This window comes from Lampetra planeri, chromosome 43, assembly GCF_965212315.1.
Source record: "Lampetra planeri chromosome 43, kcLamPlan1.2.h2, whole genome shotgun sequence".
NCBI lineage: Eukaryota > Metazoa > Chordata > Hyperoartia > Petromyzontiformes > Petromyzontidae > Lampetra > Lampetra planeri.
The window spans coordinates 1,717,167-1,736,286 of NC_136149.1; the positions used below are offsets into that span (position 1 = coordinate 1,717,167).

The 19,120-nt window shown below is 49.0% G+C and overlaps 1 protein-coding gene across 3 annotated transcripts in view; it reads right to left on the reverse strand.

Annotated features, from left to right (window-relative positions):
* ARRB1 (arrestin beta 1) overlaps positions 1-19,120 on the reverse strand; it is a 63,331-nt gene that overhangs the window by 17,344 nt on the left and 26,867 nt on the right. For all 3 annotated transcript variants that reach the window (XM_078613991.1, XM_078613990.1, XM_078613992.1), the window contains exons 3-4: positions 5,161-5,191; positions 146-206 (exon numbers count right to left, since the gene is read on the reverse strand). In XM_078613991.1, coding sequence (XP_078470117.1) covers positions 146-206; positions 5,161-5,191 — 92 coding nt within the window. The remainder of the gene's footprint in view (positions 1-145; positions 207-5,160; positions 5,192-19,120) is intronic.

Genomic DNA, 19,120 nt, shown 5'->3' on the forward strand with positions numbered 1-19,120 from the left:
ACACTGCGGTGCCCCCTCCACCCCCCCCCCACCTAAGTCAAGTTGCACCTAACAGCGCACAAGTCACCATGAACGGCATTCAACGGCCGCGCACCCTTGTCACGGCAAAGTGCGGCGGGTGCGGTTGCGTCGAGGGTCAACGTACCGACGGGGTCCACATGCTCCAGGTGATCGACGAAGTCCCGTTTCCCCAAATACACCGTGACCTGCCGGGCGGACACCACGCGCACACACACACACACGTACCACCATAAAGGCAATGACAAAGATTCCCCCCCCCGCCAGCCGGTTAAACGACGCAGAGCAGCGGGGGAAAGTGTTTCTCCCCCGACGCCTTGAGACAGTCGCGGGGGTCGCACGACCCGACTTCCCCGCGCTTGGCCGGTGTGGGATGGTGGAACGAGTGGGGCCACAAATCAGTTGGGATGCCATCATGGAATTCGGGTCGCCAGGTTCGCAGCACAGTGGTGACATTTGAATATGAATCATCGGTTAAATATTTAAAGGTGTCTCTCCCTGCTAACAAGAACGTTGGGCCATTCCCATCTCCAGTAGAGTTTGTGAGTCAGGTGGTGAAATTTATACACGTCTATGTCGGGGGGCAGTTTTTGCATAGGACAGCCGCTGCCTTAATTATCATGAGCCATAGTTCATCAACTGCTGGATGATGGCCTACCCACGCCGTTGCTATCACTCGCTGTCCTGCGATACAACAATCCATCTCGGCCCCCTGCACGCGAGCCGAAGTGATCGCTCCATCTCCGTGAGTGACAGCAGGATTGTATATGTTCGGAGAATCTGGTTATCTGCGTTAGGTGTTGGAGCTTCATGAGAACCAGAATACTGCGCAGTCGCGATAGACCGAGTGCCGACTGAGAAATACGTCCGCGGTTTGGTGTGCGGAAAATTTGGCGACCCTAAAAAAAAAAAATCGGGAAGCCTTCATCCAGCAGCGGAGTGACATCAATAGAACTGCGATGCACGTGTACGGCCGATGCACAACCCACGGCCTAATAGCAGCCGTGTGGGTGGCACCGTTACAATTTTAAACGCGGCTGACGTCAACGAGTGGGAAGCGCGTGTCAAGGATGTCAGGGCCCACTGGGGCCCCACGGGCGTTACCAGCTCCGGCGATTAATACAATTACAGCACAATGTGGATTATAATACGGCGTCTGAGTGCGACCGCTACTAAAGCCGCTGGACGTATTTCTTGTATAGAGGGGAAGCAGGCAGGCAGGCGAAGCCAGGACGGGAAGAGGTCTCGAGCGAGATCGGACTTGGGCAGGGAGACAACAGCACAGACAGTGGAAGCGAGTTTCAGATCATGGGGGCACAGCAGAGGAGAACGAGCGACCTCCCACCAAGGAAAGGTTGATTTGGGGCTTCAACAGAAAGCCTTGGTTGCTGGAGTGGAGAGTTAGTGGAGGGGGGTAGAGTGGATAGAGGTAGGCAGGTGCGATTCCACGGAGAATCATGATGATGGCGAGAAGTGCGATCGTGAATTCGAACCATGACTGCGCTGGGAGCCGATGGACGTTTCTGAGTATCTAGGTATGTTTGTAGAACTTCTTTTGCACCGTACGTAGCCAACCGTGCTAATCGGAGGAGCGGGGGGGGGGGGGGTACAAACTAAACACCAAAAGCAGTTCTAAAGATATTAGTTTTCAATCTAGATTGGAAAGTGCAAAGCTCCAGTGGCTTCCGAATATTGAAAGAGCGTTGCAGACGGCCGCAGAAGCGCATCCGAAAGCGCGTGATGCAGTGACCGTCTTTGTTCGATGGCTAGCCAAAAAGCCGCCGCCGTGAGGATTAACGGAGTTCGTGACGAGATCGGCAAGGCATTGTGGTTCATTTGTGGCAAGCGCTTTGCGTGCAATGAGTGCGACCTTAGGATGTATGTGAAGGGTGACGTGGACTGTTTCACGGGTGGGGGTTGAGAGGTGTTGGAGGACCGTGAAAGGTGCACAAGAGAAAGTGTCCCCCAGCCCCGTGGCCGTGAACAAAGCGAGCAGAGGGACGAGTGTGTGTGTGTGGGGGTGACTCGGCCTCAAATGAGTACCTGGTGCGGTAAACATCGCCACTAGGGAGACAAAGGCGGCCGGGCGTTGGCCACCCACTACCTCGTGTGCCATGCCAGGGCTTCAATAATGCTCACAAACAGCACTTGCCACTACAGTCTGTCAAGGCTATATGGGGGATCTTTGTCTTTGTGTAAGGGGGTGGGTGTGGCAAGGCCATCCCTTCCCAATATTCGACAATGGCCATTTCCGTTAACGTTATTGATGCATTTATAAATACATTGCACGCAATGATGTATGCACCCTGTGTGTGCGCACGTGTGTTTAAACATGCGTGGAGAGCGGTGGTGCAAGCGGGTACAGCACTGCCGACACAAACCCACGGACTTGAGTTCTGTACCAGGCGATGGCTCGTATCAGTGGCAAGTGATATCTGTACCAGTGGCTCTCTCTTCCCCCCCCCCCGCACTGACCAGCAGGGTGAAGTATGATCAAGCAACACAGAATCGTGGCATGGTCTGGGGGCGGCCTTCATACAGTATTGGACCTCTCTTAGGTACACTCAGCCTTAAATGAGTACCCAGCAATGGGGCGACGCGACGGCCTTAATTAGGTCATCGCTTACAGCAATTGCCACAACAGCCTGTGTTGGCCTCTAATGGGGATCTTTGTTGACACACATGCGATTTGCAATGGAAAAATATATATCATCAGGCCTTTGTGAACCCACTGCTGGATCAAAGACACTCCTCACGGCGTCGGTCATGGGGATCGTTTGACCATACTTCACGTATGTACGTTGAACTTCTAAAATCGGAGGTGCAAGGACAGGACAACAAACACACAAAAAGGAGTTCTAAATAAACGAGTTTTCTATTTAGTCGTTTAAAAGTGCACAGCTCCCGTGGCATCCTAACATCGAAAGAAGAGCGCATTCCAGACGGCCGCAGAAGCGCATCCGAAAGCAAAAGTCAACCCACTACTCTGGTCAGCGTGCGTTGAACACAGCGATCGTCGCACACCGGGAGACATCGGCGCAAGCAGCGTGCACCAGCAAACGCAAGGGTGACACACACCGTGACGCAACACCAAGGGCGAACCGCTATCGAGCGAGGCAGACGCATGAAGAGTCACAATTGGCACTCAACCTCTGCAATCAGCTGGTCCCAATTATCGGGCGATTTCTAAACGGAGTGGCCCGAGTAAGAAAACAAAAAGGTAGCAACCGTAAATAAAAAAAAAATCACCCTCGCTTTTGTGAGCGCAGCTCTTCGTTTTATAACAGAATGTGACCCTTAGAACGCGAGCATTGAAAAATCGAACAAAAAAAACCCAGGAAGGTGGGAAGGAGAGAAAAAAAAAGCAAAACAAAACCTCACTTCGTATCATCACACTAATAAATACACAAACAGCGCTCGCTGTCTTGCTTTAGAACGCTCGCTACTCTGATGCCAGGGCCTGACGCGTGCATCGCCACACCCACGTGACGGGCAACTTCGTTGAGATGTCATTTGTGGCCAGGTCACTTTTGAAAAAGAAGCTAATAGCTCGGTGGGCTATTCCTGTGTGATTTTATTTTTTAATATTTTAAGCGATGCCTTTACCTTTCCTACACTTTGCACTATTGTCTTTTTGTAATGTTTGTTGTTGTAACGTTCTGACCCACCCCGACGAGACATCTGCTTTATAGCTCGTCGAATTCGTCCAGTACGAATTCATATTCTGATTCTGCTCCTGCAAGGGGCCGGGGGAGCGGCAGCCGAAGGGAGGCAACATCGGCGCGTCTCCGTCAACCGAGAAGAAGCAATGAGATGAGCTCCATGCGTTGGAGCGAGTTGACACGTTGGATTCTCAGGACGGCAATAGCTTGGGGAGGGCCTTCACCCAGCAGTGGATAGATACAAGTTAAATCTAGTTTCTGCAGTTAGTGTCGATAAAAAATAATTTCAGGGGTCTCAAGGAGGAGAGTCCAACACTAAACAAACAATACTGTCATCGGACATGCAGTATGGGTCCGCATTTAAACTTCCACAATCGGCATTCAAATCTACATTCCGTTTTGAAAGTTCTCTATTTTTAACCACGGCAAAAAATCCACGTCGCAGCGTACGTTCTACTTAAAAATAGATTTATTTATATAAATAAATATTAAAATTATCATTCAATTGCTTCTCCGTTGATGTAATGAGATATGACGTCTCCTGCGAATGGGATGTGCCACACACACACAGAGTGTGGAAGGCTCAAGCGACAACCCGCCCCTCTCTCCCCCTCGCCTCCGTTGAGGGAGAGATAACGAAGGGACGGTGAGACCCCCCCCCCCGCCCCCCACTGACCCCCACTCCCCAATACCAATGGTGTCCGCGACACGATGGCAAACACGTGGATCAATTAAAAGCAAGCCCAGCATTTTACACGAATCCGATCTTAGGCGAGCGGTGTGGCGCAAGTGGCCAGAGGCATCTTCTTGGTTCTTACGGTAAAGTCACGTAGAAGGGAAATAATTACCGAAAGAACCAAGAAGATGAATCCCTGCAGTCACAAAAGCTTTAAATCGAAAAATTATGATCACAGGCACTGCGCCGCTACGAACCGCGGGCCACCCAAGTTCCGATTCCCCGCTTCTTGGCCTCTCACCTCGGTCGACTCAGCCTCGAATGAGTACCCGGTGCAGTGTGAAAGTAAAAGTGAAAAAAACACCGCCGCTGAGGGAGACAAAGGCGGCCGGGCGTGATGCTGCCCACCCAGCCCCGCGTGTGCCGTGCCGGCCTTCATTAGGTGCTCACTAACAGCACTTGCCCCGCCAGTCTGTTGAAGGCTATACGGGGGTCTTGTGTGTGTGTGTGTATATATATAATTGTGTGTTTGTATTGCCATGCGTATGTATTGACGTGTCTTTGTGTATAAGCGTGTGTTTGTGTGTGTGTATATAAGCGTGTGTGTGTGTGTGTATATAAGCGTGTGTGTGTGGGTGTGTATTGGCGTGTGTGTGTGGATTTGCGGCTGTGTACGTGCGAGCTGTTTTAATGTGAGAATTGATCCAGGAGTGGTGTCAGGAGAGACGGTGAACCCACAAGCAGCCTTGGCCACCAGCTCCTCGTCACACTCGCACGCTGGCAGTGAGAGAGAGTGTGCCTTACCTTCCCATTGGGGCTTGATTTCTTAAACACCCTGAGAGACAGACACAGAGGCAGACACAAAGATGCACGCACAGAGACAAGGGATGGGAGGAGAGAGACAACAACGCATGAGGAGTGAGATTCTGATCTTCAGGGCGTCCCAAACAAACGGCTCGCACTACGCTTTGCGCAAATCTCCTGTGAGCGGGGGTCTCTCGTACCCAGAAGGCAGTGTTTTAATAAGCAGCTCCGCACTGCTGCTCTGCCAAGACCGTGTTGATTCCAGAATGTAATATATATACACAACCCACACACAGAAAGGAATATTTACGTACGTATTCATTCATTTTTAGGAACAAGGTATCCCGCTGAGATTCAATAAGACGCTTTACAATTTAGGAGCACGACTATTGTGTACTCCAAGCAACTGAGGATTTGAAAAGGAGAAGGATTATCGTTTTAAGTGTTATACAGAATGTTTTTTTTTACTTGTACGAAATGGCAGTAGTTATATCAGTATTTAATTTTAATGTGGAGAGTTTCTTAAACCCCGGCAGTATCAACGGGAACACCATAATTAGGTTGATCGGATGCGGTGGGGTAAAGTGTGGGTAAACTCCTGCCTCTTTCAAAAGACGTCTGGCCAGCTCCCTGGGGGGGGTCCCTCGAATTGGGGGGCCCTGCCGCCAGCAGTGGTGCAGAGGAGCAATTGCACGGCTGCGCCTTTTACAGCTAGCATTTTAATCGACGGAGAGAAACCTTGGGATTTTGAAATTTAATAGGACAATGTACGCAATATATAAATAAAAAAAATAGACACGAAATCAATATTCCCCATTCTATCCGGTCAGGTGACTCGCAATCACAAGGTTGCGAGTTCAAACCCTGGTTTGTGGGTTGACTTGGCCCATCGTCCCTCTGGGGTCGAGCAAACGAATACCACTTTGTGGGCACGTTAACAGTGGTTGTTTATGGATGGACTATGCCCCTGCCATTAGGAATGTGAACTTTCCACCACTCGCTCTGGGGGCTTTAAGCGGGAGATGATCACCAGTAGCTCAATGCTGATTTGAGCAAGAAATCACTTTTAATTGCTTTACTTTTCATCGTCCGTCCTATTGAAAATCTCGGCACGATGCTGCTCCATCTCGTGCACACGCACGAGCCCTCAAAGAGGCCGTTATCCACAACGTTCAATCACACGCCCCACATCTGGCGCACTGCTAAATCGCACGAGGATTGAACTGACCGCATACAGACGGCAACGGCGAATACTGCACACGGAGAGGTGCAGGATAAAAACAACAAAAACGTCCCATAGAAAGAAAACCTCATGTTTGCACAGTCAGTCACGTGCACAGAAGCAGCAGATTCATAAAACTAATTGACAACATGCAGCAGCAGCCGCCGCAGAATAATTATCGCCCGGCAGTTAAAAACGTGGCTTGCATCGCCAATTTCGGTCAGTTTATTACTGTGACAAGCTTTTATTTTTAATGGTACAGCGATTAATTAAATACCAAGCAGGCAGCCACATAATTGGACATCGTTATCGACAGTGGACTGTGTGGTAAATAAAAAAACACAAATGCACTTTGACTCGAAGGCTCGTGGCGACTGGTTGCAGCGGTGGTGACAGTGATGGTCGTGGTGGTGGGTGTTGGTTAGTAGTGGTCGTGGTGGCCACGGTGGTAGTGGTGGTGGTGGGAAAGTAGCATTAGCAGTGGTGGTGTTGGTGGTTAATGGGTGGGCAAGGGTGAGAGTGGTAGTGGGTGACAGTAATGTGTTGGTGGTGATGCAATGATACTGATGATGATGGAGGCACTGCTATTCGAGGTGGTGCTGGTGATACTGGGAGTGGTAGTTCAGTGTTCGTGGTGGTGTGAGTAAGATTGGTGGTGGACTGATCGTGGTGGTGGTGGTGTTCGTGTGGGGAGCGGTTGTGTAGCAGTTAACGCTACAAACCCAGCAACCAGAATTCGATTCCCGCTCACGGCTAACACCAGTGACGATTATCTGAACCGGTCCTGGGCCTCCACCTAGGTCGACTCAGCCTCAAATGAGTACCTGGTGTGGCGTGTAAACATCACCATTGGGGAGACAAAGGCAGCCGGGCGTAGTACTCGCCACTCACCCCCTCGTGTGCCGTGCCACCCTTCATAGGTGCTCTGCGAACAGCACTTGCCGTAAAGTCTCTTTAAGGTTATACGGGGGATCTTTGTTCTATTTCGTAGTGTTCGTGGTGGTGCCAGTAGGATTGGTGGTGGAGTGATCGTGGTAGTGCCAATTGTGTGATTGTGGTGATATTTGTGAATTTGTCAGCGCTCTGGTGAGTGGAAGCATTTGCCGGTGGTGAGGGCCCGAATCTCTAATTATAGAAAACACCTCGCTGCTCACAAACCAGACCCAACTATGTGCAAATATTGCACTCGAATCTGCAAATTAACGGAATCACCCTTTCGCAAGTTCAGAAGCCATTCCGTTTCATCATCTCCATTGCCACGGGGCCCACGTAACCATAGTTACGCAGGAGCAGCCCATTTGTTTTTGTCAGGAAATGTTCAAACGTTGGCCGTGACACCCGGCACACGAGAAACGAATCCTGCGAGCGACGATACTGAAGGGACTGTAGCAGCATCCGTGATTGTCTTTTTGCCCAGGTTCATTCCGATTTGTGCCATCGGCGTCGTGTCAATAGGCCAAAGCTTCCCCTCCGAGCGCTTGCGGTAAGCAGTGTCGCCCGATGCATGAAAGTGGCCCACAGAAGAAGACCGCGCAGAACTACTGCCGCGATCCCTTCGAGTGACCTCGTATCCACACACTGGGGGAGGTGGTAGCACCTTCCGAGCAGGAATAAGGAAAAATGTGAAAAACTTAATTCAACTTTGTTTATATTTTTCGCAGTCATTGGCGACCGGGCTGAAACCAATTACCTCGCTACGCCCGAGAACCCGGTGTATTCACAGGTGGCAGAAACCTGCACATGAAGCCAGGATCACAGCGGTGCCGACTTTTGGCGTCACGGTGGCGAGATGTTAACCACCTCGCCTGGTCTACAGGAGGTCGTGGGATCACACCCGATCCTGACGCCTGTACATTTGGAGGTTGCGTGTTTTCCCAGTGGTCGTGTGAATTTTTTTTTTTCCTCCGGATCCTCCGTTTTTTCCCCTCTCTACATTTAGAAATCACGCATTTAAGAGCATTTGGCTGCTTTAAAATTTCCACGCGATAAGCCACTCGGTGGAGCTATCATTTGTGGCCAGGTCGCTTCTAAAAAGAGTGCTATATCAGCTCGGCGTTTCATTCGTCCTCCCCGCACACCACCGATGAGCACGGTTCCCCTATGTACGGTGCGGTGAGAAAGAATGTACACATACAGTGGGCCCTACCTGGTAAGATGAAAGTCATTAAGTTGTAGTTAGCCTCGGTGCGCGGATCTTCCCACTCTACACACACCTGGCCACCTCCACCTTTCACGCACGCGTTGTTTAAAGCCAGACACGATTTACCCCCCTCCCCTATTCCGTGTGTGTGTAGCGCAAGGAGGGGGTTGCCATTTTCTTCGCAGCAGACGGCACGCGCCACACCAGGGACGGACGGACCTGCACGGTCAAAACTGAAAATTCTACAAAATGGGAAAGAAAATAAATTCCATCGGCTGCTCCAAATTGTTTTGCACTGTGAAAAGACAACAAGCACCATGTAGATTGGATCTTTGCAGATGTGACCTATATATGTATATTTTTTAATGCTCAAAAAATGTGAAAAACCTCCGGTTGCCATGCCATCTTTTGTGTTTTTGCGATGCGCCTCATTGGGTATCGGCGGCTGCTGCCATTTGTGGTCTCGGGGGGAGTGGATTGAGAGGCAACTGCGGCAAACGTTCGTCTCTGTCAGCCGAACAACAGAAGCAACAACACCACCACCACTCGGGCACAAAGCGACAGGGCCACTGCTTGCGCCGAAAAAGGTGCGTCCCCAGGCTTCACTTTTGCTTGCACCAATGCTAGGCCAGAAGGCCCCCCCCCCCCGCCCATGAGACAAAGGGAGCTCTAGAAAATGCGTCTCTCTCTCAAGAGGACGCTTGGCCTACTCTTCCACGCTGGCCAGATGTGTTTGGGAGACGCAGGATTCCCAACACTTTGCCCCACCACACGCGATCGTTCAAATTACGTTCATGCTGCCGGGGGAGTGGGGGGGGGCGGAGGGGATTTAAGAGACTCTCTCTGCACGAGGCCTTTCCGCTGCCGCGCCAGACGATCGAACCGGCGAACTCTGGAATTGCGAGTCCACGAATGCGCTTACTGTGACTCAGCGAGGACACACACCTTCCAAGATGGCAGATTCTGACCCCCGTGCCCGTACTGGACGTCCGTGTGTTAAAGAGCTTCATACCTCTTCAGATTCCTCCTGCAGTCTCAATAAAATATTACGATTCTGAGATAGGACTCCACGATAGCCGATTCTCACCTGCGCGATACGATGCACCTTCCCCCGAGCATTAAGAATCGGTTTTAATCAAAGAATGGATGCATGGTTATCGGCCAAGTTGGTTTGCAGATTCGCAAAAAATTACAGTAAATATCCGATTTGTAAATGTAACAATTCGCCAAATATAGGCAACGGATGAATTTTCATGTATCTAGAGATGAGAGCAAGGCATCTTTACAACTATTCATGCTTCATTTGAGTTTTTGTTGTTTAATGCCCGAATGCTCATATGGCAAGACTGACGCACCCAATGTTCCCAGGTTTCCATTGTTACTGCGTCATTCGGTTTCAAGAGTGATGCAAAATATCTACGAGCCAGACGCTGGATAAAAAAAAAAACTAATAAATATGAGATGGCACAAATGCCACCGACCACGTCAATTAAAAAAAAAACATTTGAGTTAATATGCCCACATCAATCCACTGCTGGATGCAGGCCTGCCTACTCTGGCAACGCTTTTAATAACGCACGTGCGTTACTATGAGCATTGAAGTGTTGTCAAGCAGCGCTGATTAAAATACTTGTGGCATGGTTACGCCGAGTGAGCCCTGGGTAAAGAACTTCTGAATACATTTTTTTTTGTTCCGGACGTACAGAGCACAAAAACTTTAAGACCAAGTCACGAACACAATCTGGGTGACACTTGGATACGAGCCACGCCCAAGACTCCGGACTATTATTTCAGCTGGTAAGGCCCAAAGAGCTAAGCAGATATTTTGCAAGAACCAGAATCTTTCTCTTTCCTCCTTGAACTTGAAAGGCAAGGAGGGACGGGAATGAAGGCCGACCCCTCGGGTTCGGATTTAGAGAAGGGAGTCGCACACGCAGGTAACCAGGCACGTCGCTTCGCGATGTCATCATTATCCCTCGCAAGCCGCGTCCAGTCACCGAGCGAGGCAACTCGCCGAGTAATCCTCCTAACAAGGAGCCGTGCTGTTGTCCGCTGTTCACGTCGCCGTCACTGCTGCTGCTGCTGTTGTTGGATCAGCTGTCTGGTGCACGATGCATGCTGGCTGCTGGCCGAGGTGTTGTTATTTCGTTTCGCCTTTTCTTCGCTGCGCGCCTCTCGCGTACGACGCGGTCGCCAATTCTCACGACGTCATTTGATCTCAGGGATCATGAAAGCGGCAAAGTCTCCCCGATAGACAACAATGCTTCCACTCAGATAAATAAATACGTCGTGCGCTTCTGTTATTAAAAATAGTTTTTGTTTATATTCTGTAACCTGACCCAGTCCCATATAAATGACATATAAAAAGGGACATTACTTTGGAACTTAAATGTATTTTTTTCCCCAGATGCTGCTAATTGATGGCAGAGGCATATCACGTAATCGAATAAGGCAATGCCCTTGCACAACTGCACATTAGAAAGATAAATAAAGATTCTGATGAGAAGCGCAGCGAGCCGCTGTATGTATGTATGTAGAACATCTTTCGCACCGTACATAGGCAACCACGCTAATTGGAAGTACCGAATGTTATGTCCTTCGAGGAACGTAAAGATAAGGGAAATGTTTCTAATTATGAAGTTGCACCGTGGTAACGACTACGTGAAATGTGGTAACATTTACAAAATGGGTCAAACATTTTTTTTTACTTTTACCAGGTAAAAGCTGTATGTGGTCAATTATATCAGGCAAATACTCTTGAACGCGTGACGTCGATTCTAAAATGTGAAGGGAAAAACCAGAGGACCTGGAGAAATATCCACGCGACCACGGGGAGAAAAACATGCAAACTCCAAAAAACACACAGGCGTCAGGGTCGGGCTCGAACCCATGACCTCCTGCAAAGCAGCGAGGGAGTTAACATCGCCACCGTCTGCAACCAGCTGCCACGAATGAGCGAGCGACAGGCAGTTCTCATCCCCCTTGACGATGCCCATTCCAGTGGCACGAATTCCACATCGCCATTACAGTGCCTTCCCCTTACGACAATCGCCATTGATTTTTTTTTCGCGACGTGGCAAAATGGTCACCCCGCCAGCACGTCGAACGGAGAAGGCCCACGCGCGGAACGCCACTCACACGGGGTGGCCCAGTGGCAGCGCACTCGCCGCTCGTTGCGGAGATTCACGGTTCTAATGCGGCAAGGCGGCCCTGGTTAACACCGCGACGTAACCGCGGAAACGCGTCACCCGCTTCACCTCGCAGCGGGCGCGAGAGATCCGCGTGACGTCATTCGCGAGAGCGGGCCGTCGTGTGCCGGCGTCACGGTCCAAAATTTGCCAAATTGGTGAAAATGGCACCGCAAATTACTCAATGTGGGATTACGCACAGCAGCAATCATCACTCCCCCACTTCAAAAACGTGGCAGCACCTCTGCTGAAAAAGAGTTACGAGACTCAAGCGAGGCTTTCCTGAACAAACAAGCGGAATAACAATAATAATATTGGACGAGTGGGTTGGTGCATGGGTTACAGCTGTTCCTTGGCTGAAGCTGTTACGAATCTGCCTACCCTCTCCCGGGACACCACATCTTGCGAGTGTTTCCGCACGCACGCACGCATCCCCATGTTTACGTGCCGCTTTCACTGATGCGTTTTGCCTTTGTCGTTGCTGGGGCTTATATATTTTTCCCCGACTAAATTCGGCCATTTGTTATTTCTTTTTTTCCAAAAGGTTAATCTGCGGCCGCTCAAAGAGGAGATCAACAAAAATATAAAATATGGCCCCCAGTTGAAAAACAACATCGTCCCTCTCTTTCAGTTCAAGCACCGAGAGAAATGTATTGTTTTGAAATACAAGCTGAAATGGGAGAAATTGACTTTTGCTATTTACAAGCATTCTGGGAAAGGAAAAAAAAATCTAGGAGGCATTTTGAAAAATAATCTTTGTTTCGTTTTTCATGGTCATGGTTCTATTATTAAAGCACACAAACTGCGTACTCGGGAGGGCGGGGGGGGCTACAAGAATGATCTCCATCCGAATCGCCATCCAAACCATTGCTTCTCTCCCTTAAGGCGCTAACACACACGTCTGGCCATCCCGTTATTTCGGAAAAAAAAAGAAAAGCCTTTTCAACGACCAGAATTCAGGATTTTCTTTCTTGTCGGCACAGGAAAAAAAAACTAATTAACGTCGCAATTCGCACACCCCCCACACGCTAAGTCGCCAAGTGGGGCCAACACGAGCGGACCACACGGCATGGCATCGTCTCTCTCCAGATGCGTCTGTATTCATTTTTCTCCTGCAGTGGGGGAGGGGGGGGCAATGTCTGCCATCAGTAATGCCGACGGAGTCGGCGAAAAATCGCCGCGCAAAATGACGTTTGGGGGGGAAGCAAGGGCAGAATGCACCATGGGTAAAAAGCGGATCCGAACGGGAGCTAAATTTGCATTTGCGATTCATATTTATTTCATCTTTTGTTTACCATTTACTGTCGTGCACCCCCCCTCCCTGTCCTCCACACACCTCCCCCCGTAAGAGTTGTCTATGCCCCCCCCCACCCGATAAACAAGGTCATTTAATATTTCTAACGCGCCGCACACGTCACCGCATCTCGAAGAGAATGAAAAGCCCACAAATCTGTAAACGCAACGACAAGAACCACCAATTACTGCGAAAATAAGCGCACAATTTCACACAAGATTAAAAAAGCAAGTATCTATCCGTTTCCACAGACCATGTGGACGAGCGATTATTCGAAGCTAATTTTAAAAGCCATTATAATAAGGTCTTATTAAACTGACCAGGAATTGAACTTGGCTTGTCAGGTTCAAGGCACAGTGAAATCCTTCTATTTAACAATACTTTGGTGGCAGGGTTGTAATGCTTGTGCCCTCAAAGCGAGAAGATCCTGGGTTCGATTCCCAATTCGGTGCCTTTTCTGCGTGTCGAGTTTGTATGTTCTCCCCCTGCTCTGCAGTGGGTTCCACCGGCTCTCTCAAAAGGAAAACTGCACAATGCAACTGGTATAGGTTCTAGATTTGAAGCTTTTGTGACTGCAAGGATTCATACTCTTAATTTTTTCGGTAAAGTCACGTAGGTAAAAAAATGAAATTAAAATTAATAAAAAATAAAATAATAAAAATGATTTTTATTATTTTATTTTATTAATAATAATAAATGCTTTTTATTATTTTATTTTTATTATTTTTTTTTTCATTTTTTACCTACGTGACGTTACCGAAAAAACTAAGAGTATGAACTGGTATAGGGCCAAACATTGCAGTGCAGAAAATAATGACTTGCAAGTTACTCAGTTTGGATTACGGATGGCAGCTGTGTCGCCCACCACTGCATGGCAGGGTAGATAAAAGGTTAAAAAAAAGCAAGATCAAACATTTTTTTAAAGCAGACCGTCTTGAGTCTATTCTTAAAATGACCGAGAATTGAACTCAGGTGATCATGTGCAGAGCATGGCACATTGACCTCCATGCTACTCCTATATTTAACAATCTACCCTCTATATATACACCCAGTGAGTGTACTGCCTACTACATGCATACACATGTATATAAATACACCGAGTGCCCAGAAAGGGCATATTCCTAGTGCACATCTTTCACTGGGGACTGCAATGAGTCATCAAACACACAAATATAATTATTCCAATCATCAAACGGGGAGTTATTTTAAAACACTGGGCTCTCGCGATCTAGGCGATGGCTTCTCAGTCAGGTGCATGCGCATTGCGCTGCAATTCAACATCATACCCTTTACTCACAATGCATTGCGGGGGCTCCACAATGCATTGCGGGGGCTCTGCAATGCATTGCGGGGGCTGCAATGCATGGCTTCAAAAGTCGATCAGGCGTTGCGTTGGAAAATTGTTCAGTTGCAATTCTACAAATGTGTCCGTACCTATGGACAGTAAAAAAAGGTGCAGCCCTGCAACTGTTAGTTCACGCCACTGCTGGCAGAAGGGCCCTACACTAGGATTCTTTGGCCCACTCTTGCACGCTGGCCAGACTTCATGAAAGGAGGTGGGTGTACCCACATTTGACCCCACCACACGCGCCCGTCCGATCATAGACTGTGGTCGTACCCATTTGTAGTGCCGGGTGGACAGAGGTGGAGAGGTTGGGGTCGGGGGGGGGGCATTGAGAAACGTGCGCCGTTGTTTCAACTGCTGCGCCGGTTAGAAGGAACTGAACCAGAGTGGCGTGGATTGCAGGTCCAGTCAGCGGTGACCCCGGCACCACCGCAGCAGTGACCCCGGCGTGAGTAAACACAAAGATAAGGGAGCAGTGCCTGTGTGCATTAAATATTTATGACTGCAAGGGCACGCTGCTTCGGTGCACGTGCATACAAATAAATGAATAAGTAGTCAAATTAAAACTGGGATTTCCGTCATGGTTTTGTGTGGCTGTCGTAATAAGAATCTTTAGTTTTACAACGCGCTCAACGTTCATGCAAATTTCGGCTCGTGATCGCCGAGGAAGAACAGATGGGCGGGAAGGCAGCAGCAGCCAGGCGGCGGGGAGCCGTCGCTACCAGCAGTTGCCCAAGCTCTGCAGTCCTCGATATAATACGATGATTTCAGCGAATTATTGAGTTTATCACAGAAAACGCAGACATTTATCAGTCCACGTTTTTGTCCCACACGTCATGTGGAGTGTTCCGCTCTCCTTGCCAGCCTTCTCCACGCTGCCCTGTCCATCTCTCTTTCCGCTCCTCGGGCCACCGTGTCACATTGCCCCCCCCCCCACCTCTTCTTCTGCCTTCTTCCGCTTGATCTCTTTCCTTCCACTTGCATCACTTTCCACCTTCTGACCCACATCATTTTCCTGCTCGTCTCTCCACATGACTGAACTACACCAGCCTTCGATCTCTCATCTTCTCTGCGACTTCTACCAACTTGAGTCTTCATCTCACTTTTTAATTTCTCACCCTGTCATTACTTGTTAAACCCAACATCCACCAAAATATCCTCTCTGTGACAGCCATAGCTTGGTCCTCCTCCCACTTTGTGCCCAAGCACTCGGCCCCATACAACAGCACCGACCTCACCACCGTCTTTGTACACTTTTCCCTTCAACCAAACGGGGACCCCCCCCCCCCCCCCTCTTATCACACACCACACCAGTCATCTCTCGCCATTTCAGCCATCCATCCCTTGTTCTCATCTCTCCTTCTCACGATCCATCAGCACACATCGTTGCACCCCAGGTACTTAAGTTTCCTGTGTCCGCCAAAAACGTTCAACACGACATCGGTTCCAGATATAGGTACAAAGCAACTGGTACACACCAACGCAAAACGCAGGTGCCAGGTCCTGAATTCTACCAGGAACAAGCCGGGGAGGGGGGGACATGTGGAATCTCGCAACCCTACCCCACACGCAGAAGGCGACAACAATCAGAGAGTTCCCAGCGAATGTGGACATTTATAGCAGCCAAATATTCTAGATGCGTATTTCTATGCATTTGGAGGCACTCTCCATGTTAAAGCACCCCGCACCACCAACCTGGCGAACTTGGGCGCTATTGGTGGCTGTGGCCCGCATGATGAGCGGGTACATCGACCAATCCTGGGCATCCGGCACCACCGCCTCCCCCACCTCTTCCTCCGCAACTCTCGTCAACCCGCACCGACCCGGGTGATGAAGTACCGTCAAACAAGCGCCCATTACCCACACGGCATAGGAAAGGCGTTCATGATAGGGCATTGACATCGAGCTGGAAATCATGAGCGCCATTATGACTTTTGTTATTGTACAGTAGACACGTGTAATTGCAGCATTGTATTTATTTACCACTCAAGGAGACGCTGCTTTTGACAACTGGCTTTGAGAAGCCAAATTGCTGGTAAGAATGTCTGAAAATAATCCACCCTCAATGGGCCGTGTCACCTCACCAGACATTGCCGTGTGAACCCGATTTGTTTCGTGGCCAATGTTACACATTCTCATCCTGTTGCTACGCCCACCCCTAACCCTTCTAGAGGAGGTTCGATGCTCATGTAAGACATCTAATGGGCGGCCGGGTCGCGCAATAGTTACACTCGTGCCTCACAGCCAAGAACAACCTGGGTTCGATTCCCGACTGGGGTGCATTTCTATGCGGGGCATTGTATTTTGTCTCTCTATCCTGCACAGGTTTTCTCCGGGTCCCCTGGTTTCCTTCGGTGTGAAACGCAGCATCTTCCTTTGCGATAGCCTTGTACTGCAACAATAACAGCGTGCGAACCAGATGCACAATATTGTTACGATTGCCGCAAGGATATGGCGAGCCCAATGTGCTTCTGTGTTTTACGGTGCAAACGCGATGGATTTTAGGGCCATATATGCAGATGTAAGAACAGTAAAGATGCACGACGTCCACTTTAAAGTGGACGATAAACAATCCCGTGACATTCAGAAGAGCAGGCCATTGTGCTCCGGGCTTGGTGATCGAAATTTTAGCCAAAAATCAGAAAAAAGTTACCCGCAAATTACTCAATTGGGATATTTATCTATTGTGAAAGGTTAGCAGGACCCCTGCCAAAAAGTGTAATGAGACATGGGTGAGACTTTCTTGTGTAAACAAGCGTGATAAAAAGTTGGGTTTAGTTTATTACGTTTTTGCCCAAGCTGGCCAGGATTGGGCAAAACTTGGGCCACTTTTCACCCAAGCAATTGGAGAGCACAGACAAAGGGTTTCTAACCTGATATTAAAAACGAACAATAACATATTTAAGAATCACAGTAAAAGTGAGGAAAAACAACATTTCTACTATTAAAACGAATTAAAATAAAAAAAACAATGAAACTTAAAATCTCATCAATGGTCCTCATACCATCCAAGGGGACACCATTCCACTGCCCAATCACGCTATTTAAAACACCGCAAACACAAACTAAAATGACACAATGAGAAAACTTCAAAGCAGCGCTTGAACGCCATCAATTTGGGTGAGTACTGAAGGTAAACTGTCCCCCCCTTCAGGTGATAAATAAATATTAAAATAAAACATTGCGTATAAACGACAAATAACTACAACGACAAATAACTACAAAGACAAAGTCATCGTGTGGGTATTTTGGACAGGCTCTGCCGTCGTGAGCAGACGCGAGAAATTGGTACAGACCAACGGGCACTTGGGACTCGTGTCCTTTCCAAACAAATCTCTCCTCACAGGATGGTGGAAATCCCCAATGGGGCCAGAGATGCATAGATTGAGACTCTACCGATGTGCTGTGACGAAGCACCTTTGCACGAAACGGCACCCATTATGTATTTTTCCCCTTTTGAGGCCACACACTATTATTGATAAATGCGTCGAGTTGTTGTTGTCGTCGTCGTCAACTGCGCTTGTGCACCACTGCCAACGCAGCAACAGCACCAAATAATTTGTTCAACAAATATGGGGGCGTGCATCTTTGCCGCTCGACAACAGGCTCAAAGACACCACCACCGCACAACACATTAAAAAAAAAATGAAAGCTCAAGATAACGGCTAACTCGTTAAACACGACAGAAACGTTTACTTCAAAAGGGAAGGTGTAAAGCAAAAAAAAAGCCACCTTTGATGAAGGTCTCTTTTCAGAATTGGGCGCGAGTCGAGTGCTTGTGTTATACGAGCAAGGGTGTGGGGGGGGGGGTCTTAGAAACGCATGCGTGCGATTTCAAAAAGAAAGTGGGTTGCAAGACGCTGGCTGTGGATTATGCAACACCTGGGGCCCGAGCGATATTTAAAAAAAAAGGTCACATACCGCGAAACGCTGCAAATTAGGCGATTTCAAATTAAACGGCACTTTGGTTGGTGATGCGCCAAGAGACGGAACCGAGCCACAATTAACACCGTTGCCTCTACTCTCGCACAAAGTGTTGATACTTCGGCCTTTTCAAATGTAAAAGGTGAAGGGAAGGCGCAGCCTGTGCAACTGCTCCGCTCACTGCGACTGCTGGCGGAACGGCCTCCACTGGAGGGAGCTCCAGAGAGCCTCCACACCCATCCCGCTCGCCAGACGGTATCCTGACCTAGCCCTTCCACGCCGGCAAGACGTCTTGGAAGACGATGCGGGAGGAGTTACCCACACTTTACCTCACCGCACGTGACCTGCCGACTGACTGTGGTGATCCCGTTCACACCGCTCGGTCGACAGAGCGTTGTTTCAACGGCCAGCGCCGGGAGCAGGAATCGAACCGGCGACCTCTGGGACCGACGGGTTCAGAGCCCGCTGACAATGAACACCACGGCAGGAGCAGCATCCCAGCATGGCAAATCAAACAAAGCAAACGTGCGCACAGAACCCCGTTAATTCATCCTCTGTACGGTTCAGAAAATTCCGCCACGATACGAAATTATGACGGCAGTGAGGTGGCGCCCTGCGTAGTCAATTGTTTTATTTTTAAAAATAAGGTCTTTACCACTTCGAGCAATAAAACAGGTGTTAAGATGTTCAGACACCAAAAATATACATTTTGCAAGGAATCAAGTCTGCATTAACCACACACACGGTACGTGTGACGAAAATGCAAACAAACATGCTCCGATTATCATTATATCAAAGCATTCGTATATCAGTTGTGATCACGTGACGCTCGGCAGACAAAGCGTAT